Source organism: Aulostomus chinensis, chromosome 17, assembly GCF_037954235.1.
Source record: "Aulostomus chinensis isolate RoL2024-O1b breed Wild chromosome 17, RoL_Achi_v1.0, whole genome shotgun sequence".
NCBI classification, from domain to species: Eukaryota; Metazoa; Chordata; class Actinopteri; order Syngnathiformes; family Aulostomidae; genus Aulostomus; species Aulostomus chinensis.
Genome location: NC_141336.1, coordinates 23404935 through 23432658, shown reverse-complemented (window position 1 = coordinate 23432658; position 27724 = coordinate 23404935). Strand labels below are relative to the sequence as shown.

General features: G+C 47.6%; 2 protein-coding genes and 1 long non-coding RNA gene across 6 annotated transcripts; 1 reads left to right on the top strand and 2 right to left on the bottom strand.

Annotated features, from left to right (window-relative positions):
• Positions 1–265: 265 nt before the first annotated feature.
• On the bottom strand, positions 266–2567 carry LOC147246843 (uncharacterized). Its single transcript, XR_015109671.1, has 2 exons — positions 1537–2567; positions 266–892 (listed from the first exon to the last, which is right to left on the bottom strand). It is a non-coding gene; the product is annotated as an uncharacterized LOC147246843 (long non-coding RNA).
• iars2 (isoleucyl-tRNA synthetase 2, mitochondrial) lies at positions 2194–11935 on the top strand. 2 transcript variants are annotated; one of them, XM_086181884.1, is made up of 24 exons: positions 2194–2687; positions 3037–3159; positions 3302–3455; positions 3536–3684; positions 3955–4004; positions 4129–4238; positions 4317–4407; positions 4630–4745; positions 5404–5573; positions 6002–6092; positions 6200–6351; positions 6434–6594; positions 6682–6784; positions 6933–7026; positions 7826–7906; positions 8533–8641; positions 8818–8920; positions 9303–9425; positions 9505–9636; positions 9731–9837; positions 10083–10228; positions 10306–10496; positions 10847–10991; positions 11072–11935. In XM_086181884.1, the coding sequence occupies exons 1-24, from the start codon at positions 2421–2423 to the stop codon at positions 11215–11217; spliced, it is 3114 nt and encodes a 1037-aa protein (XP_086038010.1). In that variant the 5' UTR covers positions 2194–2420; the 3' UTR covers positions 11218–11935. The 2 variants fall into 2 exon arrangements, with proteins under 2 accessions (XP_086038010.1, XP_086038011.1); XM_086181885.1 differs by lacking the exon at positions 7826–7906 and having other exon boundaries at positions 2195–2687.
• On the bottom strand, positions 11899–27229 carry rab3gap2 (RAB3 GTPase activating protein subunit 2 (non-catalytic)). Of its 3 annotated transcripts, XR_015109670.1 has the most exons (36): positions 26849–27229; positions 26341–26429; positions 25608–25725; positions 25443–25524; positions 24881–24928; positions 24681–24756; positions 24446–24547; positions 24096–24195; positions 23347–23445; positions 22587–22735; positions 22393–22472; positions 22042–22134; positions 21816–21955; positions 21394–21589; positions 21088–21231; positions 20662–20744; positions 19973–20049; positions 19802–19892; positions 19529–19650; positions 19158–19371; positions 18691–18788; positions 18461–18569; positions 17723–17883; positions 17359–17533; positions 17044–17229; positions 16754–16860; positions 16462–16528; positions 15786–15856; positions 15660–15695; positions 15505–15579; positions 14037–14252; positions 13687–13776; positions 13374–13598; positions 13096–13260; positions 12292–12623; positions 11905–12061 (listed from the first exon to the last, which is right to left on the bottom strand). XR_015109670.1 is itself a non-coding variant. In XM_086181882.1 (35 exons), exons 1-35 carry the CDS (start codon positions 26955–26957, stop codon positions 12471–12473), a joined length of 4146 nt encoding a protein of 1381 aa, XP_086038008.1. In that variant the 5' UTR covers positions 26958–27229; the 3' UTR covers positions 11899–12470. The 3 variants fall into 3 exon arrangements, 2 of the variants coding, with proteins under 2 accessions (XP_086038008.1, XP_086038009.1); XM_086181882.1 differs by having other exon boundaries at positions 11899–12623; XM_086181883.1 differs by having other exon boundaries at positions 11899–12623; positions 19973–20037; positions 26849–27228.
• Between the last annotated feature and the right edge of the window lie 495 nt (positions 27230–27724).

Here is a 27724-nt window from a genome sequence, read left to right as displayed (position 1 = left end):
TTTAAATTGATGTCACTTGTTGCTGCGGGGGTTGAGGCGGGGCCCCTACCGTCACTTCTGCACTGGCGAGTTGAAGCGGAGTGGTGCATCCAGAGCCAGCAGACACTCCACCTGATCCTCACGCCTTTGTACATTCTCAGGTGACCTACCTCCCGTAATCTCCGTGCAATATGATCCAGTTTGAGTCTCCCGCCCAGCCGTGCGCAAACCATTTTAGCCTAAACAAAAAAAAGACGTTTCCCTCAAAATCTGAACACTCATCTGGTCACTTACAATTCAAAATCTTTATTGAACTTACAAAAAGTCCTAAAAAGCACAATCACATGCATATTTTCCACAATTTGCAATACAAAGAAATTTCTAAATTTTACAATCTTTTTATGTCAAAGCCTGCTAACGAGTGCCCAGTCTTGTTTTCTTTAAATATGCAGTAGGCAGACAGTTACTGGCTGACCGCTGGAGGACATCAGCATGGAGTCCTGGTGGAGGATTCAGCAGGTAGTCCAGTGTCCCCCCCCCACCCCCCACCCCACAGAGAACACTGGAACGTAGCCACCCAGTGCAGCAGCACATCCTGGGCCTCTGCAGGTCACCTTCTTGCAAGTCCCCATCATTTCTTCTGAGTCCCAAATGTGATTTAGTAGATTTTTGTAAGCTCTGCTCTTAACGCTGCGTCCCGAGTCCAGCCGCCGTGTGTTCAGTGCGGAGAGACGCCGGCCTGTCATCAGGACAGACAGTGGACGAGAGAGGCGAGCAGCAGCGGCAGCAGCATGAAGGACTCCGTCCTGCTGCACCCGCCCTTCTCGCTGGAGGTGGTGTTGCTGGAGGCGGTGGGTGTCATGGTGTAGTTGGACATGGTTGAGTTCGTGTCGACAGTCTGGCTCAGAGTCACCTGCAGAAACCACACAGCACGTGAGTGATGGAGTGTTCAGCTGAGGTGGAACCTGAACTGCTACTTTGTAGACGGGACTTTTGACATGGCGTCATGCGATTCACCACTTCAAACACCCCCCCCCCCCCCCAGGTAAATTGCAGTCCTGGACAACAGACAAGAGTTACCTGAAAATGTTTAAACTATGTAGAATCGTCAGTTGTAGTTTGATTCACCAAAATCATGCAGCAAAAGCCCAAAAGGAGCATTTAAAATAAAATTCGGTGGGGGGGGGGCGCCTAGAATTCGTGACGTTGCTGCCGAGGTCTCAGATTACATTAAACCCTCCAAACTACCCAATAAGAAGCTTATTAAATTACAAGCAATGGCGCCTGCCGCTCAATTTTTTTATTAAAAAAAAAACCAAACCACCAAGACTCGTTTCAGGAGCAGCCAAACTTCAACTGAAGGTAACGGTTCAAACTGCTGTCCTGGCGCCGGCTAGAAATGTAACACAACACGCCTTTTAATTGGAAAGTAAAGTCACCTGGGACACTTTAAACTTCAGTCTACAGATTAGTTGCCAAAAAAAAAAGAAATAAAAAGAAAACGTTGATCTGTAGAAGTTAAAGTAATGAGTAAAGGTGTTTAAAAATCAAGCCAACCTGCGCTGATAGATGGAGAGCCAGCAGCAGAGCTCCGAGGAAGGCGGCACACAGCTTGTTCATCTTGGTTTGGCGTGTGAGCTGAAGTCCGGTCCGGTCGTTCTGGGAGCGAGCAGATGAATGAAACGGGAGATGCAGCTTTGAATTTATACTCCCCCTCCTATCCGCCCAGTGACATCATCAGAACACCTGCTGCACGCTGCCGCGTTCGAGTGATGTCGGAAATGTTCGGATGTAAACTGCTGTTCTATCCGTTCAGGTTCATACTGGAGCTGCTTGGTAAAAATTCTAAAGGGCATTTTTTCCCCCCCTTCTGTCGCCTTGGAATTTGAACAAATTTATTAAAAAAAAAAACAAATACAAAAATCTCCACATCTATGAATCCATCTAAATTTCCTTTTGAATTGAAGCTGCTAAATGTGAGTACCAGTGTAAGAACGCGTGGGGTGAACTGTCGTTATCAGGAGCTCCATTAGACTACGACTCCATGACCTCGTTTGGAATTACGGCTGAAACAGTACCTACGTTGTAGGTTGAAAACCTCTCATAAAAACAACGACAGCAAATCAGGCGTTGAATATATTTATGGATGAGACGCCAACATTATTGTCGCTCGTTTTCCTTGAAATTAGATAAACGGCGCCCTCTACTGGCGGGTTTCATTACGTTAGCGTGACTGTAAAATACGGTTGCGTTTATTAGTTTTGACCGCTGTGGCTGTCCGTAGTTGTCCTCATCGCTATTTCGTCCGGAAGAAACACTCCACGGTAAGAAGTGGGCGCGTTTAGACCGACGAGGTTTCTGTCCTCTGTCCCGGTACGAAAACAAACCGGGCGGTTTCCTGTTATTGAGGGTTGACGAGGTCACGGGTGTGTTGCATCTCCATGCTGCTGTTCCGTGTTTCGGCGGTGAGCCGGAATCTAGTGAGATGGGGACGGGGGTCACGCCGGGGAGGCGGCCTCCTCCACCGACATCTCTCCCTAAGCTCCAGCCGCTGTCAGGGTGTGACCGTGGGACAAAACAGTGCTCCGTCCAGCGTTGCAGGCTCGGCTCAGGGTCTGTACGGAGACACGGTGCTCCTTCCCCGGACGGAATTCCCCATGAAACTGAGTGGACAGAAGCTGCTGGATACGGAACTGGAAATCCAGCAGGTACGAGGCGACGAGCAGTCACAGGCGGATGCTCCTCCATCACATCAGCACCTGGCACCTGCCTAGAATGCACGTTTATCTTTCAGAGTAGTGTTAAGTTGACAATGTTACAATTCTGTTCATATAATGAATAAAAATCGGAATTTTATGGAACAATAAGAACTTGATCTGTTCATTGTAATGGGAGAGTAAAAATGTCCCTGCCCCTTCAGTTCATTAATCATGAACCAGACTCACATTTGCAGGAGAAAAAGCTCTTCCAAAATGGTTCGACCCTCAGAGTTGGTTTATGGTTTATGTCCAAGGAAAATGAATGAATGAACTCCACCTCTGGAAATTTCTCTTGCAGGAGTGTGGATTTGCAGATTTGTACACCTGGCAGAGAGAGAGGAAGTCCAAGAAGACGTTCTGTCTTCACGACGGACCCCCCTATGCCAATGGAGACCCTCACGTAGGACATGCACTGAATAAGGTAGTGGAGTTGAGGTGTTCTTGACTTGTTTCCTACAGACGAGCAGATATAACAACAGCTGCAGCTCCCACACACTCTTGTCACAGCCGCTCATCTTTGACAGAATAAATCCCAATGATTTGCCGTCTCCTGTCCGATCCAGATCCTGAAGGACATCCGTAACCGTTTTGAGATGCTAAGGGGGCGGCAGGTCCACTACATACCGGGCTGGGACTGTCACGGGATGCCCATCGAGCTGAAGGCTCTGGGTGAGCTGGGAACCAGCGGCCTCAATCCTCTGCAAATCAGACAGAAAGGTAGCAGAGGAGAGAAGTTGTGTCTCAGGAGCTCCGTTACGTCGGCGCCTGCTGTAATGTGACGTTTTAATCCCATCCAGCACGCGAGTTCGCAGAAGGAGCCATAGCACGTCAGAGCGCTGCGTTCCAGCGCTGGGGGGTGATGGCTGACTGGAGCCAGTGCTACTACACCTACGATGGAGCCTATGAGGCGGCTCAGCTGAAGGTTTTCCAGGAGATGCACAACAAGGTCAGACACGATTCTCTCCAACACACCAGCGTTTTCTCCAGGCAGCCTAACGGGTCAAGACCCAGACTAGACGGGGGACAAGGGGCCAAAAGAAAGCGCTTACTGTGTTGTTAGAATGCCTTTTGCCATTGATTCTGTCACTCTGCTGCTGGTTGAAGTAATGAACTCATATTGAATTACTAGGGATCGTACACATTCAAAGAGCAGTATTAGTATTTGCCCCACTTTGGGGGCCCTGGTCTTACCGGTTTTCTCTGTGTTGTTCCTCAGGGGCTCATCTACCAGGACTACAAACCAATTTTCTGGTCTCCATCATCAAGGTACTGTGTGTATTTGCTTTTTGGAGAGGTTGCTCCAGGAAGTCAGCAGTATTTTGATGCACGGCTCTGCCTGATACTGGTGAGTTACTGGTTACCGAGTCCGACTGCTGTGCCTCATCCTCAGGACGGCCCTGGCAGAGGCAGAGTTGGAGTACAACCATGAACATGTGAGCAGAGCCGTCTATACCACGTTCCCTCTGGTCACACTGCCACCAAAGATCACATCAAACGCAGGTACACACACACACACACACACACTGGCAATTCCTTTGACCAGGTGAAGAATCTCTTACGTCTGTTTGTGATCCTCAGCTTGTCTGGATGGTGTCTCTGTGCTGGTCTGGACCACCCAGCCCTGGACCATTCCTGCCAACCAGGCCGTCTGCTACATGCCCAACACCCAGTGAGCACCAGCAGCACCAAACACACTCACACACTTCGGCTTGTCTCAGCTTTGGGCTGTCAGTCAGCCGCCTTCTTATTGCTCTGTGCTATAAACGGCAACGGCAGACATTTCTGCTCGTCCCAGTCGGAGAAGCTCTGATGTCACACACCCGATCAAATGATTCTGTTGGACTGAAATGATCCCGTGAGCCTTGAGTGGAGCTCTGTGTTGTGTTTGCAGGTACTCTGTGGTGAAGAGAGCAGACAACTCGCAGCCGCTCTTAGTGGCCACTGAGCGGGCGGCCACCGTGGCGGCAGTGCTAGGGACCGAGCTGCAGAGTGTCGGCACCTTCACAGGTAACGCACTCGTGGTCCCGGGGCCTCATACAAGAACCACACCCACTACTTGGGTGCCAAGAAAATCTCAGAGTGGTCCTGATCAGTCACAACCCACCATTCGCCAAAGCACTCCAGCTGTCTTAGCGCCCTCGCCAATGGCTTCTGTAGCTAAGCCACAGACCGGACAGGAGCGCACACTCGCCACCAGGCTGAGCACGACGTGCATTACTGAGATTAATCTGGTTCCTAGGCTCGAAGATACACACGTTTACTAATTAAATCCTCTGTGTGTGTGTGTGTGTGTGTGTGTGTGTGTGTGTGCGTGCGCCCACTCTCGGTCTGTCTGTCCCATTCTCGTTAACGTGATATCTCAGTCAGGATGCACTGAGTGAATTTCTTCAAATTCGGTACAAATGTCCGCCAAGAGTCGACAGTAAATTGAAAAAACAAAACAAAAACAAACCCTTGTGGTCAAAGGTCGAGGTCGCTATGACAGGAACTCGTCACAACAACAGTGCAGTACCTTTCTCGTTTCCTGTTTCTCTGGACCTTCAATTCCTCCTCTAAATAATTATGACGAATGAATCGAATGATTTCTACAACACGCGTCTCACAAACGAACACTCAAAAGGTTGTGACATCATCACGCTGGTCTCTGCTGTGTTTCCCTTCAAAGGCTCAGAACTCGAAGGTGGCGTCTGCAAACATCCCACTATTCCCGACAAGGAAGTGCCGCTATTGCCAGCCAATCATGTGACCATGGCCAAAGGAACGGGATTGGTCCACACCGCCCCGGCTCACGGCATGGAGGATTATGGCGTGGCTTCCCAGTTTCAACTTTCAGTGGTACGTTGTTCTGCTCTGAAACTCTGGACCTCCAGAGGCTTGTGGTTTGCACCACTCCAAACATGGGGAGGGGTTAAGATGAAACTAACAATAACCACAACCTGTTCTGTCGTCAAGATAAATGCACGCCAACAACAGATCATTTTGAAATTATTCATTCGATTCACATCAGAGAGCTAACAGAGGGAGCTGTCCTGTGCTGGTTTGACGGTTAAAGAGTGCATGAGTTGTTCTGAGTGTCCTGCAGCCTCCGCCAGACGAGACCTTTCACCGTCGGAATTTGATCCGTTTGGTCTGATAAAATCTGGGAAGTCCAGAAGAGCCTCTGAAAAATTCTCTCTCCACATTAAAGTTAGCGAACTGAAAGTAGCTCGCTCCGCGGAGCACGGGGACGCACCGGAGCTTCAACTGTGTGTTCTCTACCAAAGGAGTGTCTGGTGGACGAGGACGGCAAGTTCACGGAGCTGGCTGGTCCGGAGCTCCAGGATCTGCCGGTGATGAGTGAAGGCAACGAGAAAGGTGCCTCACACGTTTGACAGAAGGACAGAACAGAGCCTCGGCGTCTGCGCTTTCATCGGAATCTTCTGTTTTTTTCCTGTCTGTCTCGTTTAATCCCCTCGTGTTAGTGATCTCCATGCTGACGGCGTGCGGCGCTTTGGTGAAGGAGGAGAAGTGTGTCCACAGCTACCCGTGTGACTGGAGGACCAAGCAGCCGGTGATCATCAGACCCAGTAAACAGTGGTTCATCAACACAGCTTCACTCAAAGACAAGGCAAAGGTAAAGCTGGGATGTTTTTTTTTTTCCCTCTGTCATCTACTGTTTGTTTCCAAGTGTAAAAAGGACTGCTGGGTTTGTCCAGGAAGCCCTGCAGAAGGTTCGCGTGGTGCCAGAGTCGGCGCGGGGCAGCCTGCTGGCCATGCTGGACAGACGGACCTACTGGTGCATCTCCAGACAGCGAAGCTGGGGCGTCCCCATCCCGGTCTTCTACCACAGAGAGACCGGAGAGGCTCTCATCAACAAGTAACACCTGACTCACGCAGTAAAAGTGGCTCACCAAAATGTGTGCATATCTGCACTCGGTCCCTGAACTCTTCCTGTCCTCCGCAGACACTCAGTGGCTCATGTAGCAAATCTCTTCAGAGAAAAGGGCAGCGACTGTTGGTGGGAGCTTCCCCTTGAGACGCTGCTGCCGGCAGAAGTACTTAAGAAGGTGTGGTGGGATGAGTGGGCTGGGCCCAGCAACCCTCGGGCTCACTGGTGGACTTTTATACAACAGGTTTTCAGAAAAATCACAGGTGTGTTTGTGTGTGTGTGTGTGTGTGTGTGCGCGCGTGCGTGCGTGTGTCTGTCCTCATCAGAGTAAAGTTGGTCCAGTGAGTGACTACGTGCGCGGAGAGGATGTGCTGGACATCTGGTTTGACAGCGGAACTTCCTGGGCAGCAGTACTAGAAGGTCTGTGTGGGTGCTGACGATCCTACACACACGTGGGTCCAGTGACGTCTGTGTGAACTGGCAGCTAAACTAACTGGACGTCAGATCCGGTTCTCTGAGCGGCTCCAGTACTCCTCACTTCAACTGATGACGGCTTTCCAAGCACCGTCTAATCGCGTCTCCTTTCATTAGTTTTATGGCGGCGAAAGCTTCTTACCCCTGCCTCCAGGTGTATTAGCATAAGCAGTCGTTTGCTGAGACAGAGCTGGATTAGTCGCCGTAGCGCTCAGATGTTTTTGACCTGAACTGCAGATTGCAAAATCAGCGAATGCCTTGCGGTTAAAACTCTGGATCGGTCGCAGAGAAACTCTGCTGCTGCTGCTGCCACATCTGGCCACGTTGAATCACAGTGTGAAATGAATAATTATTTAAAGTGAGATTTCACCCAAAAGGTGTGTTTTTTGCCTTTTGGGTGTTCACAAATTGGTGTCTTGAGTTTAGAGAGGTTTTTCCCCTCCTGTTTTACCGCTTCTTTTTACTCGAGAATGTAGAAAGAGCCAGCCATGTATATTCAGCTTCATGCTACTGGCGAGTGACGGCTAACGACAAAAAAGCTGCCAATAACTTGTGTTGAAACGGCGCATCATCCGGTTTAATCCACGCTTCTATTCAGTAACACACACACACTCTGATTAGGGCCACAAACAAACAGTCCCACTTGCGCTCCTGGTGTGTTGCTGTGTATTCCCACAGTTTTGTCTTCCAGGAAATATTCATAGTGTTTTCCATTGTCAGTGTTTGGTTGTGTTGTCATTTCCAGAGGAGATGGAGGAAGAGTCAGAGGAGTCTGAGTCGCGTCTCAGCTGGCTCCCCGCCTCGCTCCGCAACCCGCTGGTCACAGGTTATTTGACCTTTGGCTCAGGGGTCACCACAACCGAGCCTTCCTCCTCCGGCAGCCTCTCTTTCTCTCTCAGGCTTTGACCTTTCCAGTGCTCCTGGATGTGATGTCATTATGTCCAACAGAACTCACTTAATTCAGGCCGTCAGGCTTCTTGATGGCCCTCATACCTCTGCCAAGGAGGTTGCATGGATACAGAGCATGGACGTGGTGTCATCAAAGGCTGCTCGTAAAGTCACATGACCTCCTTGGTGGAGGTCTTGGAAATCCCAGCACCTCTTTATAACAATCACTAAAGACAGACATCTCTCCTTTGCCTGGGGGATCAATGCAGAACTCCTGGTTTCTTCCTCCAGGACTGGCTGGCCTGCTGCATGTCTGTGCTTTGTGCTTCTCTGAGGGATTCAGAATGGCGCCTGGGAAAGCAGACGCCTGGGATGCCACGTCTCACTGTCTTTATGACCGACTAACTTAATTTGTCTCTAAGCATGTTTAAAACCGCTAACACCAGCTGGTCTCTTTTATCTTTTCCAGACATTTCCTTGGTCACAGTCTTCACATAAATTAACATCTCGCTGTATTTATTTTTTAAGTGACACGGGTATAAAGATGCGCTTCACTCCCTGCAGAGTCGGAGCCCAAAGCAGACGCCTACGTGGAGGGGAAGGACCAGATCGGAGGCTGGTTTCAGTCGTCGCTGCTCACCAGCGTCGCCGTCAGGAACAAAGCTCCTTACAAGTCAGTGTCCCGTTCACACGCCTGAGCGTTTCCTTTGTTTCTGTGTGTACCCATCAGTGTGTCAGCTGGGTTTGTCTCTGCTGGTAGATGAGAAGGAGGTGCTCACCAGTTAAATTCCTTCTAATGGCGAGTTTGGGGGGAAAAAAACCACCATTTTTGTGTGTTGGTGTGTCAAGGTCTCTGGTGGTCCATGGCTTTACTGTCAGTGAGGAGGGAGAGAAGATGTCCAAGAGTCTGGGGAATGTTGTGGATCCTGATACCATCATCAATGGAGGGAAGGTAGACTCGGGGACGCGGGGGGACAATGGTTTATGGGTCTCTGTTAGTGGAACCCGATAGTTTTTTTGTTCTAGAAAGCACAGCACAGAAACTCTTCTCAAGGGGGTAAAACAACCAGTTTCAGGGGTGCTTTCTGTCCTCCCCAGAGCCAGACACCTTTCTCAGGCTAACCATCCACCACCATTCATTGTGCTAAGCTAACTAGCTGTCAGCTGTTCTGTGTCTCAGCTCTCTAATGCAGCACAGAGGAGAGGAGGGGATGGGTCCTCCTGTCTGGCTCTGAGGAGGATGGACACTAAGCCTATTTCCCAACAAGTTGTTCTTGAGATTTTGCTCCAAACAGCATTCACGCTCTGTTATTTCCATGCCTCTCGTCTGTCAGGACCCCAGCACGCCAGCCTACGGGGCCGATGTGCTACGTTGGTGGGTGGCTGAGTCAAATGTGTTTTCGGAGGTTCAGATCGGGCCAACAGCTTTAAACTCAGCGAAAGAAAGTATTGGCAAGGTACCAGCGCACAGTGAGGAGTTAGATGTTGGTGAAAGTCGCTTCTTCATCGTATCTTCTCTCGCTCTCGCTCTCTCAGCTTAGAAACACTCTGAAGTTCCTGCTGGGCAACCTGAATGGCTTCGACCCACATTCTCAGGCCGTGGACCCCAAAGAGATGCACTACATCGACCAGTACATGCTGCACCTGCTCCGCGAGTTTAGTATGAAGGTGTGTTTAGGCACATGCAACTTCTTCAGGTGTCTCCATTCAGTTTCAGCTGAAGTGTGTGTGTGTGTGTGTGTGTGTGTGTGTGTGTTTGCAGGTGACTGATGCCTACAGCGAGTTTGATGCTGGCAGGGTCATACGAATCCTCCAGGCCTTCATCAGCAGAAACCTCTCCAACTTTTATTTCAGCATCATCAAAGACAGGTGAGCAGTTTGCACACTGGCCTGTAACGAGCCTCCGAAAAAACACTTTAATACAAGCAAACAACGTTTTGAGGGAATTGGCAAAGTGATCCTGTAGTAGAGTCCAGTCCTTCAAAACCTCTTTAAAAAGTATCCACTGCTACTTTGATTCACTGGCTTTCCTCGTCTGCGTTACGTCTTTCAATTTTTGTACATAAATCTGATGTGAAACGGTGAGTTTCCTGAAGTCCGTCCTCTTCGACCAGGTTGTACTGCGATCCGAAGGACTCGCTGGGCAGAAGATCCTGTCAGACCGCCCTGGAGGAGATTTTGGACGGAGTAACGAGATCCATCGCTCCCATCTTGCCTCATCTAGCAGAAGAGGTCTACGTACATGCGCCAGGACACGACAGTATGTGCTTCTTCTTCAGCACTGTGAGCAGTTCTGCTGTCCAGGTTTATACCCTGCCTGTCTCCGTGCTCCTGCAGAGGGGGAGACTTTGTTCCGCAGCGGCTGGATCAAGAGCAGCCCCGTGTGGAAGCGACCAGGCTTGGAGGAGGCGGTGGAGGGGGCGTGTGCCATCAGGGACTCCTTCTTGTCTTCAATTCCTGGCAAAAATGCTGCACAGTACGAGCTCAGCGTCGCCATCGAGCCTGGGCTGCTGTTTGAGCTGATGGAGGTAAAACTGGAACACTTGGAGACAACGGACACCATCAGATCACCACCTTAAGTTGAACTCAGGAATGTTTGGGGTCAGGAGCCTAACAAACCCAACAGAAACCAAAAATGAGAACTGCTCACCTCCATACACACCGAAGATTTGTTGCTTTATAGATAAATTGAATGTGGATCATTGCCCAGTACATCATCAATACTGGGCTCTTCTAAGAACATGGAAATGCTTTGCTCATACTGCTGTAATCCCCCTGTATCATCTCCTGTGACTTCCTTCCATCACTGCTATTTTTTCACTCTTATCAGACTGGAGAATTGAGCACACGCAAACTAAAACTCCTCCCCCACTTCCAGTCCCTGCAGGAGGAGCCCTCGTCCACGTCGTCCCAGCTGGTGGAGCTGATGATGGCAGCTCGGGTCAACCTGAGCAGCTCGCTGCCGCGTGACCTTCCTTCAGACGCTCTGCTGAGCCACGGCACGTTCCTCATCAACCTGGAGGGTGAGCAGCGTCAGCGCTACGCTAGCAGATGCGCCTGCGGTAGCTGTGAGGAGCTGATGTTGTACTGTGTGTGTTGTCAGGTGGTGTTATCCGGGAGGACAGTGCCTACAGCATAGCAGTGGTGCCCACCTCCGCCGCCCGCTGCCCTCGATGCCGACGCTACACCACAACATCACCCAACTGCCTGTGTCCGCGCTGCCAGACCATCATCTCCCAGGTTCAATGACACCCTGTCACCATGGCGACCAGTGAGCATCACCTCTGCTGAACAGCTGAGACTCCAGATCAGCTCCGCTCGGTTCCTGCCTGGATAGAGAAGCTGCAGCTCGGCGCCGCGCTGGCCGTCACAGGAAATGGCTTTAGAGCACTCTCAGTACCTCCTGGCTTTACTCTTTATGCACGTCCATCTCAACAGGTGTGAACCAAAATATCCTGTAAACAATACTTCACCTTCCAAGTACTCACAAGTAGCTGTCCTGAGTTTGTGAGAATGTTTTCTCTCCGAGCCGGTCGTGTGTATCGAGCTTAGCAGCTGGAAACTGGCGGCTAACAACAGCTACACTGTCACGCAGGAGGGAAAAACCTGGGAGCTCAAACCACTTTGTGAGTACTTGAAAGACAAAACACACTTTTTGTGTGAAGTGACACTCATCGTGTTCTACCTTGGGAATGTAAGTTGCTGGCTTTATCTTCAGGCTAGAAGGGAAGGTTGTTTCTGTGGTGAATACAAGGAATGAGGTACACGTCTACTACACAAAGTATCACTGTGTGATAACGGTAGAGAATTTATACTGAACCCAGAGGAGAACAGTTGTGGGTGCCTGACAAACCTCGTATGATAAACTTTCTTTGAAAATGTCCTATTAATCTGCAAGTAAATGGGGAAAAGAAACTGTAAATAAAGTTTGATCTGAGACGTCCAGATGACCGCGTTAGGAAACCTCTTTATTCTGTGTCGATCAGCTCGTTGGGAACTACAGAATAGAAGGTGTACAGGCACAGCGAGCGCAGCAATGTCTGCATTGATAAATAAAAAATAAGGTTCATATTTCTTTGATGCATCACTCGCCCTGTCGAGGGGAGAGGAGGGAGAAATGTCAAACAAACAGGACTCAGATATGGCCGACAAACAGGACAACCAAGAAGTGAAAGATGAGTGACAACGATGCCCGTTTCTTACCATCCGTGTGATAACTAACAATACTCTTCAATGATGTAAGTAATATAATTTATGTTACATGCACAAAAATATCTGGCATTTAAAAAAAAAAAAAGGTTAAAAGCCATCATACGTGATCACCTTTACAATGCAGCGGTGAGGTTGAATTCATCTTTATCATGATTTGAATCAACGAAATCTCCGTGAAGACGGTGGCACGATGCTCACGTCCTTCCTTCCTGGACTTCACAACCCAGAGTTACAATGTCATTCTGCACCGCCTCCACGGGTCTCCAGGGGGCGCACTGGCCCCTCCAGGATCAGTCCTCTGTGGCGAGGACGTCCACGGCCTCCATCAGGTGCAGGGCCAGGCTGTACTGGCCGTGGTTCTCTGGCAGCATCTCGATCAGGCGGCTCACCAGCCTGCTGGTCTGGGACAAGGGGACCAGGGGGCACCGCAGCTCGCTGGGGTCCTACAGCGAAGGAGACGGATCACATGGTTGAACAGGCTGATGAAAAACATCAAGTGTAAGAACTAAATGCAAAGTACAGCTCGGGTGAAGGGACTGGGTTTTTGACTTTTCTTTTCTTTTTTCTTTTTTTAACCTTTTGGTTCCACCAGATAGAACTTGATGGTTCTTTCACTGGAGATAAGAACTCTTCCAGAGTGGAACGTGCATGTCATGACGATCCATCCACCAGTCATTGTAGTTGTGAGATTTTTACCAACATAAAGCACGGACCAGCCCTAGAACTGTGCTGCTGGCACGGCTGAAACAGAAATCCTACAGTGATGGCGCTGACTTGTAGTTCTGTGTCAGCTCATTTCAGTCAGACCCTGCACACACGGTCTGACTGATACGCCGATAATAGCAAGAATGTCAAAGCAATGCCGCCAAAGAGCCGCATGCATGGAAACCCTCAGAAGAGTGTTGGGCTTCTCACCATAGCCTTGAGCCATGTGCAAAGGGTGGGGGGCAGGCGGGCCAGCAGCTCCATGGCGGCCTGCGTCTGGCTCTGGCTGTGGAGTAACGAGTAACACAACCTCTGACCAGTCAGGACCAGCAGCTGAGAGCCCAGTACGTCCTTGTCCTCCACCTCTAACGCCACCTGGGGGACAAGAAGGGAACATTTACAGCAACATGTCAAAACAAAGAGTCTCTCAGAGGACATCATTTTGACGAATATGACATCATTTTGAGTGCCACCAGCAGTGTTCTGACCTCCTCCGCCTGCAGGTCCAGGGCCTGGTTGTAGAGCTGGCAGACCAAGTGCCGTCGCAGGATGTCAGGGTTGACCTGGAGCAGGGAGCCCAGCTCCAGACACAGTGAAGGCCACCAGTCAGCTCTGGGGCCATTAGTGGGTAGAGTGGGGGGCTTCGTTCCAGAGGCTGAGCCGGAGGAATCGTCTATAGCCTGCACCCAGGCGGTCAGCACCCGGAGAAGGAACTGAGGCAGAAACAATGAGGATGAGGAGAAGATGGACAACAAAATGCAGAAATGTGTTCTTTTCAAGTTTCATTAGTTGACCTCTGACCTCCTGACGAAGTGAGACCAGACCCGGGTCCATGTCTCCACTGGGCATCAGTTGAATGGTTGTAAGGTCTCTGAAGAAAGCGTTCTTACCCTTGAAAAACACACACACACACACACACACACACACACATGTTGGCATGTCCAGAATACAAGGCTTTTTGTATTTCGATATTTCACTGAGCTCAGTCTAGTTGACAAGGACACTTCTCCATCCATGTGTGCAGCTGACCTTTAGTCACTCAGGTCCAAGTCGTGTACCAGCTTTAGAAACACGATGACATTAATGCTCGCACTTAATTCTGAACCCAGCAGCCGTTCTGGTCATAGGCCCCTACGAGTCTTTGCCCTCACCTTGCTGTCAAACAGGCTGAGAGGTTTGACCTTGACGCTGAAGGTCATAGCAGCATGTAGCAGGGAGGCTAACAGGCAGTGATGCTGCACCAGTGGGTAGTGGACACCCTTCTGCTCCAGGGCCAGTTCAGCTATCGAGGCGGGACCCTCTGCTCCGCACCACGCCTCCTCCACTGACAGCTCAGGAAGAGGAACCTCCTCCACCGCCGAGTCTGCCTGGAGGGGAGCAGAGACCGTGGTGAGAAGGGACGCTAGCAGAGTACAGCACATGCACAGATGAGTTAAGTCGATTGTAAGATGTTAAGCGAACACACAAGTTCAATGACCAATCAGTTTACTAGTAATACTAGAACAACGCAGGCTAGTTCAACATGGTGTTAGCTGGTTAGCTAGCATGCTATTAGCTGGTGTCACTGTACTGTGGCTATAACCTGTGTGAGGGTGCAGGTTATACAGCACATGCTGATACACACAGGCAAGCTGCTCTTCACTTGAGTGGCAGTCAGAACCAGTTTAGACCAGGACCAGAGTGTTGTCATCCACTGCGGGACAACACACCTGCGCCTGTTGGTGGTGTATTAATACGTTATAAACTAACTCGTTAGCAATGGACACATTAACTCTATTAATAATTTGAAATAAGCAATAACAATTATTGAAAATGTGTGTTTGTTCTAGGCAGCTGCTAGGGTACAGTAGTAGAATCATGTTACATAATGTAGCAGGGAATCATGGGGGTTCTAAGTCTCAACCGTTAAATAACCATTTTTTTAATTTTATTAGTTTAATTCACATTATGTTTGGTCACACTTATTAATGTTATGATTTCATATGAATGCCACAGTTGCAAGTTCGAGTTAGCCAACACAATTTTTGCTAAAGCCACAGAAAATTTTAGCTTCTTATTCAAGCGTGAAGTGAAATACGTCTGTGAGCTCAAGTCACTAATCTGTGAGCTCTTGAAAGGCAAAATACAACTTCTGAGTGAATGATGGCTTTAATGAGTCGAAGGAACCACAACGTCGTGTTAGAACGTTCCGTCTGCATTAACTTGGTGGCAACAGGAGTTATAATTTCAGTTTTCCCTGAGTTGAATTGTTGGGATAAAGCTGGAACGTAAAATATTTACCATCGGTCTGGAGATTTTTTGTCATTTAATGCTGAAATATTTCACATTATTCCTTCGACATGTCTGTCATCATTTGCAGGTTTACAAATCCAGCAAACCTTCTACCCACTCAGAGAAAAGCCTCACATTTTCACTGAGTGTGAACAAGGAGCTTTGCTGGCCTGAACGATGCTTTGGTAAAATAAAGTATCAATTCAGCTGGAGCTGCTAGCTTCATTCACTGTCCATGCGCTGTCGACTGAGACGAAGCCTCTTCATGCTCTGTTGCAGAACCTCCGTACTTACATAATAATTCACAAAAGACAAAGGGCACTGATTCTTAACCAATAGTCCAGTCACCTCCATGAGGATCTGCAGCAGCTGGACGCAGCAGCCCAGGAACGTCGTCATGGCTTTGTCTCCCATCCCGACATCCTGCTCATCAACACACGTGAAACATCGGGATCAGTGTAGCCGGTTATTAGAACATCAAACCGACCCGCGATCGTACTTACCCGTCGACACAGGCGATCTTTGGGTGCTTTCCCCACCTAGCAAAAACAAGTTAAACTGTTCTGAAACCATTAAGAGGAAGAAGAAGAGCAGCAGAGGAGACACATCAGTGTGTGTGCATGACTGACCTTCTCAATGAGGAAGGCCGCCGCCGAGAAACGCTTGACAATGAACGTGCTCCACATCATTGTACAAATACCTATGAGAACAAACCACGGATCATCAGACATTCTGTCACTCAGGCAGGGAGCCCATCCCATCTGACCCACATCTGAATCAGCGCTTTACTTCAGCACCGCTCTTACTGAGGGATTTTAGTCAGGTCTCTGTTTTGTAAAGACGATATCCAATCTGATCCGGGGACAACAGTAAAACCAGCAGCCTCTCGGAGAGACTTGCTAGAATTGTCAACATCAACTGGAACCTTTATTTCTAAGCATCTGCAGTAGATAAAAATATGAAATACAAGCCCAAATAAAGCATGGATGTTTGGCTTCAGAGTAGAATTTCCTTTGCCTTTCTGTTCTTTTAACATTGTGACACCTAAACATCTAAATCAGACTTGTTACATTTGAAAATGAAAATCTTAATGCTAAAACCCCCAAAATATTAAACAATCAATGTTACAATTTACAGTGTGGCCATTAAAAGTACAATGTTAATGGCACAACAGCGGCTGTTAGTCAATATCCTGTGTCACACTGAGCTCTGCACTCAGCATCTAGACTGAGTTTTGTAAACCTGCATTCAACTGAATATCATGGCTGACGACGTTGCCAGCTGGTTCATCAGTGAGCCCCTCACCTAGTTGGATATGTGGACTGGAGACCAGCTTCAAATGTTCCACGGCCCGACACAAGTATGGACCCTCCTGGGAAGACAAGCAGGTGCAGGTCCAGATGTAAGAACAAGACTTCTTGGTTCTTTATCACAGGTTTCTCTTGAGAAAATTATACGTGAGGAAAATAACTCGTGGCAGCGACACATTCACGGAGGTCAAAATATTTTACTCTAACGATCTGCAAAACCAGCACAACTCCTGTAAGCTTAGTATTTATTATCACATCGCATCAACAATAATCACGTGGTACAGCACCTCAGGGTCTTTGTTCCACTGCACCACATACTCCCAGCAGCAGTGGGCGAAGAGCAGGTCCGGCGAGAGCGAGTGTGCAAACCGCTGACACACAGCAGCCAGCAGCTCTGGTAGAAGCGTGCAGAGGGTTAATATCAGGATATGAGGAGGTTCCAGGGTTATAACACTCATCTACAACATCCACTGACAAGATAACAGTAAAGGTCGACAGCAGGAGGGATAATATGTCAAATATATGGATGTCAGACACCAAACATGAGAACTGTCGGCCTCTGCTGTTCCGTCCTGACCTGCTGTTCTGTCAGTGCCCTCGTGCTGTTTCTCCTCCTCCTTTCCTTCTCCTCCTTCCTCCTTCGTCGTCTGATCTTGCTTTTCATCTGCCTCTTTATCCTCTTTTTTATGAAGAATTTCTTTCAGCTGCTCAGGGACCAAGTTGTGCCTGAACACCCACTTGGAGACACTGTCGGTGATACCTCCTTAAAAAATAATAAAAAAATCAAATTGAACATTTAATATTTGTCTTAAAGCAACCAACAATCAGAAAGTGGAAAAAGAAGATTCAAAGAATAAAGAAAGCAGGACAATGAAAGAAACGGCAGGCTCACCTGTGCCCCCCTCCAGCAGCGTTTTAATGGAGCACGGTGTGGCTGCGCCCCCTGGTGATCCAGAGGGGGCAGGCACCAGCAGCAGGGTCTGCAGCACCAGCACATCCTCCAGCTGTCGAACACACACCACCCACTGCTCCAGCTCCAGGGACACGGCCTCCCACTCTGACTGCAACTGAAACAAACACACACACACACACAAATTGATTTCTAGGTCACATGGTGTGAGTCAAAGCAATACTGTTAGAATCAGTTTGTAGAAGTGGATGTGGTCTCCAAAAACAAAGTGCCCCCCCCCCCCCCCCCCCAGACTCCTTGTAGTGATTTTTGACAGCATCAGAGTGTGAACATGAGACGAGGCTACCTTGCTGTCTGCCCGGCTGGTGATGTTCGTCTTGGCAGCCCGATGAGCAACAAAGGCAGCCAGCAGAGCAGCTCCAGCATTGTGTGACTGGACACAAGTATGACGCACCTGCTGCCACCAGGGGGAGATAGACTGGGGGTCCCACGACTCCTCTACCGCACCTGATAAGAGGACCGTGAGAGGGAGCAGAACCTCATTGGATAATAAAATGTTGGCATAAGCAATCTGGAGTTTGAGACGCCATCTGCTCTGCATCTAATGTGTGACTTCACCTAAAAAGTGCTTTTTGTCTTTTAAAAGTACTCAAACAGTTGAATTGATCCTGCCAAGATATTTTTTTCCATTGCTGCATCACTTCTTTGTGACACCAGAATGCAGAAAGAGCCAGGTACCAATATCTATCTGAAAACTGTCCATTTACAAACTCTCAAATGCTCATATCAAGGTTTGCAGATTACTGAGCATGACGACATAGATTATACCAGATGATGCGCTGATGAATCTGTAAACTGACATTTTTGGATAGTTTTGCTCTCGTTAGCCGTCAGTTGGTTCAAGCTAAATACACATGGCGGGTTCCCTCTGCAGTCTGGAGCCACAGAGAAGTAATCAAGTGGTGTAAAAAATGTCTTGTGATCTCAAGCCAGTTTGAGAGTACATGAAAGGGTGAAAACACAGTTTTTGGGGGAAGTGTCGCTTTTAGAGACATGAACCAGCCTTTACACAATGGATACACACCTGTCATGTTGCTGAGGATCATGAGCAGCGTGTGAAGGTTTCTAACACTTTCCTGTGGTTTCTGTAGTACCTCTTTCTCCCTTTGAAACCACACACTTAGCAACAGAGACTGATGAAAAGACAGAAGGACAAGGAAAAATTTAACGTATAATATGAGAGTAAACTCAGGAAAAACAATACATGAGGATTTACCAAATCATCTAATTACAGCTCTGGAGACGACATCTTACCAGAAGCTGCTGCGGACTGATGCCGGCCTCTTGTAGTGTGTCACAGACTTTACGTAGCGGACTTTTACCACACAGACAACCCCAAAAGATGAAGTTGCCTGTGCAGAAGACACAAGAACAAACCCTCAGGTTCTCCATACTACTTATCAGATTCACTCAGCCTCACACAACCCTCATTTGAGAAAAGCAGCACACACACATTGCTGTAAGGAGAACACTCCTGAGGATCTACTGTTCAGACCTGGTAATAAGATCTGATTCCTGATTACATCCTGGGATCAATGAAACCGCATTCTTTTAGCACTGTGAATGTAAATGCGTCCTGGACCACGTCGACCAGCCACCTCTTTGTTGAAGTGGAAATATGTACTACGTGTGGGAACAGCGACATATTGCCAAGATGTCTGATCACGTTAACAGCCCAGAGAGGAACGAGGCCTTTCAACAAGGCAACCCGCTATTCTTACCTAACTGGCTCCACTCTGATTCAGATCCCCGGTTCACCTTCAGCTGCCCGTCTTCAGTGCAGTCCATCTGGGAGAGGAAAGTGTGAGCAGGCAGGGGTACATCAGGTGAGTCTTCTGCAAAGGAAACACTGGGTCTCGAGGTCAGCTGGGCATAACGTTGCAAAGTTGGACCCACTCGCGACAGCTCCTCCTCAACCCCCTCCAGGGAGTCCAGCTGGTAAGGAGAGAGGGTTAATCTCACTATTTATAATGTTCAACAAGCAATAACTTAATCTAATCACCATTATTAATAGTTTGTCTGACATTACCAGGCTTTGTGTGTGTGTGTGTGTGTGTGTGTGTGTGTGTGTGTGAGTGTGTGTGTGTCTCACAGTTTCAGGGCCGTCCTCTGTGTCTGCAGCTGTGTGCAGCTGCTGGATGTTTGTGTAAAGCTGAAGCAGTTTCAGCTGGGAGGAGCACAGCTGCAGTAAACCTGGATCCACTTCCTCGGGGTCTGTTACACAGATCCACACATTTACAAATAAAGAAAGCATTTAGCTTATCTAAGAGCGGGCAGGAGCCCTGTTCTATCATCCTTGTCTTATCACGTTTCACAAATCTTCAGTCTGTTAGATTGTAATATCATAAATGAGCCGATTCTCTACCTTGAAGCTTCAGAGAGCTGAATAAGGCGCATGTGACGTTAGTGAGACAGGAGACTGGAGCGTTCTTATTTGACAGCAGAGACTCCAAACCCTAAAAGGCCCAAAAGTAAAATGTGACGTTAACTGCCATGTGATAGCGTGCGTCACCATCTGCACTGAAGTTCTTTTTACCTGCTTCTTGATAGCTGGGTGTTTGATATCCAGCAGTGTGCTCCTGACTTCACTCTCCAAAACATCTGAAAGAAAAACTAATTAAACATTTGAAAAATAATTATGCTCATGCAAATTTCAGCAGACGTAAACTTAAATTCAGTTTTCATTTTGTTAAAATGTGATGTTTTTGTGAAAATCTGCCCGGTATAATGATTCATTCTTGCTTGTCGTAGATGAATGTCATGTTCGCGCACGAGTCCCCACACAGTGGACCAGCGAGTCCACTAAATCATCCTGTAGGTTTTATACAGTCATTTAGGTTTGGTCCTCTTTGCAGGACGAGTTCCCTGCCGGAGTTTCTCTTGGTCTTCCGGGTCTCATCCTGACCTCCACAGTTCATCCTAAAGCACCATCTCTTCATCACATTTCACACTGTGGGAACCGCGCACTTGGAAAATTGCACCACCAGTCACTTTACTAGTCATGACGATTGAAATCCCTCAGGCCTAACAAGTGGTCTGACATCTAAAAATACAACTCAAAAGTTCACGAAACCTTTGCCACTATGTTTGTACCATTCCATCATTTTATTACCTTGAAATTAAATACTGAAAATGCGGCATTTAATTGTCTTCAATTAAAAAAAAAAAAAATCACCAAAATATTGGATTTATCATGGGGTGTCTGAGCCACTGAACACTTCTCACCAGGCTCCAGATCTCTGCTCCTGAGAATTGTTGTCAGTTTCTTTAACAGATGCATGTCTTTGGCTCGTTCACTCTTCTTATCACTGGAATGGAAAAGATGGAGGAACGTGACGTTTTACATTTAAAAGGCTGGGAAAATGTGAATGAATATAAATGTTCTAAAAATGTGTTGAAAAACTTGAATCTGCATATTTTTAAAACACTGGGGTTTTAAGTTAAATCATCAGTACAGCTAAAGGAATATCAGCTGGGCTTTGATAAAATCTGTGTGTAAGAGCTGGTGTGTGTGTGTGTATGTGTGTATGTGTGTGTGCGTGTGTGAATGTGTGCGTGTGTGAATGTGTGCGTGTGTGAATGTGTGCGTGTGTGAATGTGTGCGTGTGTGTGTATGTGTGTGTGTGTGTGTGTGTGTGTGCGTGCTCAAACCTGAGGGCCAGGTGGAAGGGAATGTTTACTGTCCTCAGAGCTCCTGTGATGGGATCAAGCAGACACACCTGCTGGGTGTGCAGCTGCCAGCCCTGACTGGTCACACTGTTCACCCCCATTAGACGGTAGCCAGCATACAACAACCTGGAAGTGAACACACACACACACGCACGCACGCACGCACACACACAAATCAGAGTACCATAAACTGCATTGTGAGCTACTGCACTGCTATTTTGTCTCTGATGCTACGTAACAGTAAGAAATAGACTAAAACCCCTCGTGATGAGAGGGCATTGTGTTTACCTGCAATGTTTTCCCACAGTAAAGGCTCCCACTCGAGGCCCATGCTGCATTGCCCACACCTCTAGGATTCCCCGGCGGGGAGCGTAGATGACCAGGAAGAGTGCATGGCGTCTGGGGAGGGAAGCTGAGGGGGACAACTCACGATCACCCCGCTCCTCTGGAACCTGCAGCCAACCCAGCTGAGCATCTCTGTAACCTGCCATACGGTTGAATTGGAGAATAGACTAGTTATCTTTACATGACATACTACACAATACTGTTAATGCTACTAGTCACTGTGTCAATGTTCAATGGCAGTAGACAAGGGTAAAATAAGAGAGGCCCTCCCCTGATCAGTTCTCCTCACAGATCTTCAGATGCTTGTTCTGCAGGTTCAGCACCGTCACAGCTCACAGATGTAGAAATCTATTTTTAGTCCTCACCTTTCCACATACGGATGGCAAAGCCTCTGGCCAAGTCCAGCAGCGTGACTCTGCCGAAGTCATCTGTAACACCAGCCAGCGTGTTACAGGGGGACAGGCAGATGGACTCGCCGTGGCGACGAGAGTCTGGGAGACCGTACCTGGAATGAAGGGGGTCAGGTTTAAGGGCCAGGGTGAGAGAAGGGCATCAACAAAGCCTGATATTGAAGGGATATCAGCTTGGTACCTGATCCCTAAGGGTGTTGCAGGCTCCACTTTGGGCTTCTGCTTCTGGATGGCCTCATCTTCATGTTTGTTCTTGTTCCATCCTAACCATCCACTGAAAGGAAGAAAAAGATGACGAAATGTTGTCCAAAGGAAGACAGAAGAACACAAAACAGTACTGACTACGGAGTGCTAGGACTGTGAACAGCCCAATATTCAGTTCTAACACAGCAAGCCTGGACAATCTTATTTGTCGTTTTATTACCCCGCTCCACAGTCTGGGCAATGGTTGTCTTGTCCTCCTCTACTGGCATTTGTGCGCTTTTCTTTTTGTGATAACACATGTTGCACAGGCACACAATCACTACACTACCTGGCAGCGCTGAAGAGGGCCGAGGTAAGTTTACTGGCTACGGCAAGAGCCACGTGAGAAAGAAGAGGCTGGGAGGATCCCTGGAGACAAACACAGGGACAGTACCATCATCAAACTGTCCACACATGCCACCTACATCATTTGATTTATTCTGCATAACATATTTAATGTGTAAGCGAAATTCACACACTCACCTCTACAGCGTAGTAGAAGCCTGTGTAAGGTCCCCCTCCCACTGTGACGTACTGGCTCATGGCAGGGGGGCTGCCCTTCACCGAAGCATTGAACCCCCCCAGGATAGAGGCGTTCTTCATCTGATCAAAAGGACTTAGTGTCATAATACCTACCAGGTAGAGAGAACAAGGATGAATAGCAGGCAAACACATTAACAGACATGTGGGTCATGTTGCTGCTCACACTTATAATGCGATTATGTTTTTGTTTAGCAACTGATGATGATGATGATGATGATGATGATAGTTATCTAGTTCAGTGTTGATTTCTTATGTTATCAGGCAAACACAGAATCTGTAGCTATTTGAAATGTGAGATGAACAAAGTGGGATATTGCCAGTCAAGAGCATCGCCTGGAATAATGCACGTCTTCTTCATCCAGCTGTATACTCAGAAGTCCTCCAACGCTTTGATTTGTGCTAAAAAAAACAAACTAACTAGAACCTTTACAGTTTGACGCTTTGCTGTTGTAAGCTGTCAGGCTCCACTAGCTTCGAGCTAAATACTTTGACTGGCTCTTTCTGCATTCTGGATTCACAAAAACGTGATGCAGGAGGGACAAACGTCTGAAACATGACTACTTCAGAGGCAAAATACACCTTTAGAGTGTATTAAGTTATATTTGCATTTGTAAAATTCTGAATGCCTTTAGTCCCAGTGTCCCTGTGATGTGTCGAAAAATCACTGTACAACAATGATGATTTCAGAAAAGTCCCCTACCCACACTACTGTGGTCAACAATAGTGTCCATGTCCTGGAGAGCCCACTTCTTATAGGCCAGGGGAGGAGGCTGGATGACATCACTACCTGCTGCTGCAGCTGGATGGACAGAGATAGAGAGAGGAATGGGGAGAGTTGGTGATTCTAAATGAGAGATTTCATCATCTCTTCTTCCCTGATTGCTAGCAAGCATGCACTGACTGAATTTAACTACATTTAACTGTCCTGTCATTGTACCAAGCATCGCCTGACTTCGTTTGTACACACACCAAAAGATTCATGAGCAGCCTGAGCAGAGGGGTAGGGCTTGAGTGGGGTAGTTTTTTTTCAGCAGTGCTTCCAACACCACTATCCATATTGCAGTAGAGCTACTCTTTTTCACGTTTCCACAGTGTATTACTTGGCTTGCTTACTTAGCTGCGCGGGTGTGTAATTGCTGGATGCTGTAAAAGAAATTTGCAGCTCTTTGTCACCATCTTTCAACACTAATGACTGACTGCCAACTGCTTTAGAATCTTTTGGTTTTAAGGCCTCAACGCACATAAGTAAGACTAACCCTCTAGACGCTGCCTCACAGTATTATGTGTGAATGCGCTGTGCTGTGTATGTATCTCACTTGTACCTGCATGCTTTGTCGCAAACACTATCCAACCAGCCAGCAAGTAGAGAAATCATGCTGTTAATACAATGCAACAAACTATGGCACCACATGCACTCTGCTGCACACACACGAACACAAGCAGCAGTACCTCTTGCAACCTGGTTCCGGCAAGCACGCAGAGACTGAAAGAGGCTGAAGCCATCGATGGTGACCAGCGCCGCAGGATAGAGGATACTCAACTCCTCGTGCTGTGCGCAAATAAACCCATGATCAGACAGATGGTAGACCTCTTGAAAGTACATTCTCATACCTGTTCCCAGTCACTTGGCTTACATACACAATCACTGATACATGAGAGCTCAATTAGGCCACTGTTTTTGCCTTATTTCAAAAGTCCAGTTTTAGTTGGGCTAGAAGCAATTTGACTTTTTCAAACATCATATAAATGTATTGAGTGTCGAGAATGAATCTCATTGTTCACAATAATACAGCTTCTACCTGCTCAGTGACTCCGGGGTGACGAGGGATCTCATATGTGCGACACTTGAGCCTTAAAACAGGGTCCTCATGCAGCAGCTGGGCCAGGAGCAGAACCCCGTTCTAACAAGAACAACAAGTGTAAAGCTCTCAGAGATCCACTGAGTATCTGAATAAGGCTTTTATTTCCCTGGCTACAACAGCACTGCAGTACAACAAAGGATGGAGGTACAATCGTACTGCACAAGTACAGTACCTCTGTGTAGAAGCGGACGTAGCCAGAGGTGAAACCCACGACGACACATGTCCAGTCAGGCCGCCCTGTGGAGCTCCTACAAACACAAGCACACAAACAAACATTCACAGTTAAATGAGATTTTCCCACTTGTAAACTCACCTCCAAGCACTTCATCATCCTGCTAATCTCTCATTCACTCAAACTAGAAACTCTTTTACCTCTTCTGGCTTGCCAAGGGTATACAGATGGAGCTGCTCACACACTCCCTGCAGTGAGAGAACACACACAAATTAGGCTGCAGTGTCTGTGTGAGTTGCTTAATTTTATACTCAAGAACACAGGGTTCATCTTGTGTTTCACTTCTCTACTTCTGAGCAGATTTCCCTGACTAATGCGAAGATTCATCCTCGCCTCCTGGTCATCATAAGGTTTCTTCCAGGCCACTGCTCACTCTTAAAATGGTCTCTCCATCTTCAGACCTTGTATCCATCCATTCATCCATTTTCTACTATCCTGTTAAGGGTCGTGGGGGGGTGGAGCCTACCCCAGCAGCCTTCAGGTGAGAGGTGGGGTTCACCCTGGACGGGTCACCAGTCCACCGCAGGGCCAACACATAGAGACAGACAACCATTCACACTCACAGCCACGCCTACGGTCAATTTAGAGTATCAATCAGCCTCATCCCATTTGTATGTCTTTGGACGGTGGGAGGAAGCCAGATTTCTTTATTTTATATTCATCTGACTTTTGTTTTTCATTTCCAGTTCATTGTAATCTCACCCTTCGTCTGTACTGAGGCTTCCACTCCAAGACACGGCCAGGGTCATCTCCTCTCTGCCACCATCATCTGTTCTCCACTTAGCTGTAGGAATCAAATCACAGCAGTATCAGATATCGGCAAAATATCCAATATCATGCAGCCCTGTAAGTGTTTGAATATCTGACCGGAGAGAAAGACGGCCTTTTGTTCGCGTGCGACCACCAGCAGGTCTGAGCAGGGAGACAGGGACACAACGCAGTCCTGCAGCCAGGGTCCACACTGGTCTGTGGCCTCCCCCTCAACCTGCAAGAGATCATGACGTATCTCAATAGGGTGATCAATAACTATACAACACTTTAAGCTCAACATGAAACACAAACCACGGTAAAGACTGATGCTATTGGCAGATGGGATAGGTGCTGGTTCCTGTATCGATCCAGTTCTCACACTGACTGTTAAGCCGCTGTCACGCAACTTGAGACGCTTCCCTGATCCATACACCGTTTAGATAAACGGCTCTGGAATACAACTACATTGAAAGCATTAGAGTTTGTTTGTTTTTTTTGCCCTCTTCAGTACAAAGAAGTGCAGTGGGGTTTACTACGGCTGCACGAACCAACCATAAAGTATAACGAGAACAAAACCAATAATAACTATTATATCATAGGAAACAGTATTGTACTGGAATCTGACCTGGCAGATGTGTGTCCATATCAGATCAGAACTGAGACATAAAACGTGAATGAAAAAAATGAGGATGGATGAATCTCCAGCAGATGTGTATAATTAGATGGACGAGTGGTTTTCTTTGAGTTTCTGTTCCTCAAACTCAAAAGAGGGGAGAAAGGTGAATATATCAACATAAATAAGGTGAAGTGCATCCCTGATCCCTGAACAAGAAAATACAAAATGACAGACCGCTGAGGGAGACGTAGCGTCCTCAAGCTTGCTGTTGCCGTTATCCCATGCTGACTCCCAGTCGGAGGTGTCCCAGGAAAGCTCATTGTCTGTAAAATATAAAGATTGATCAAAAACAATCTCCCTTTATTTGATTTCCAAGCTATCGTGCAACTATATGAAGTCAATCATTGTTTAACAATAAGAAACATTTCTAAACAAGCACCTATGTGCACGTTACTCACGCCCTTCTAGGCGCTAACTGGTAGCATGATGTGTTTACATTCCACAACCCACGCCCAAGTGACTGATCGGGAGTTTGACTCCAGAGGGATGAGACAGGGCAGACAGAAGTCTCTGCCCCCGGGCTAATGGTGCTAAAGCCAACTGTCATTCTACCCAACCAGAACCAGAGAGGACCAAATGAAAAGGGCTCCCCCAGAGTTAGCTAGCTGCCCGGCAGACAAGTGAGGAGTCATTCTCGCTTGCTGCTGAGATGAAGTTGACCATGTCTGTGTCGCCAGGTTACCTGTTTGACTCTTCTGCTCCACCGGCTCGGTTTTCTGATTCTGGAACAAGTAGTCTCTGACTGTTTTAAACTCCTGGAGCCTACAAAACTCCAATAGGCTGCAAGACATGTCTTCCTCGCCCAGTCAGAATCCAAGTTAACAGAAAATTAGCCAGTTAGCCTGCTAGCTAACCGTCCACTTGACCAACGTTGCAGCTTGGGTCCGTTTGCGGCTCCAGCTGACGTGTTAACCGTTTGACAGCTTCTCCACAAAGTCGGGGTTTCCTACTGGTTTAAAATTAACTTCTAAACAAACATTTATACTGGTCTAGTGCTTATTTTCCCCCCCCAAAAAAACAGCTCCCACCCTGGTGCTGTTGTGTTGACGACATCACTAGCATAATAACATTAATGTATTTCCGGGTTAGGGATGAGTTGATAATTTCAAAATAAAGGCACAGTCAGACCTTTTCATTACAATTGCATGTATACTACAGTACTACTACTACTAATAATAATAATAATAATATAATCACAATAATTGAAGAACTTAAAAAATAATGACAAGTAAAAAAAATCTTGCAATCAGCACAAAAATTAATGATTAAAGAATTTTAAAAAATCAAAAATATTTATAATACATTAATAAAAGAAATACATAAATCAAGCACGGTGGTGCAGTGGTCAGCACTGTGGCCTCACAGCAAGAGGGTTCCGGATTCGAGTCCCGGCTTGGGCACGGGATCTTTCTGTGTGGAGTTTGCATGTTCTCCCCGTGCCTGCGTGGGTTCTCTCCGGGTACTCCGGCTTCCTCCCACCGTCCAAAGACATGCAATTTGGGGACTAGGCTGATTGGATTCTCTAAATTGACCGTAGGTATGAATGTGAGTGTGAGGC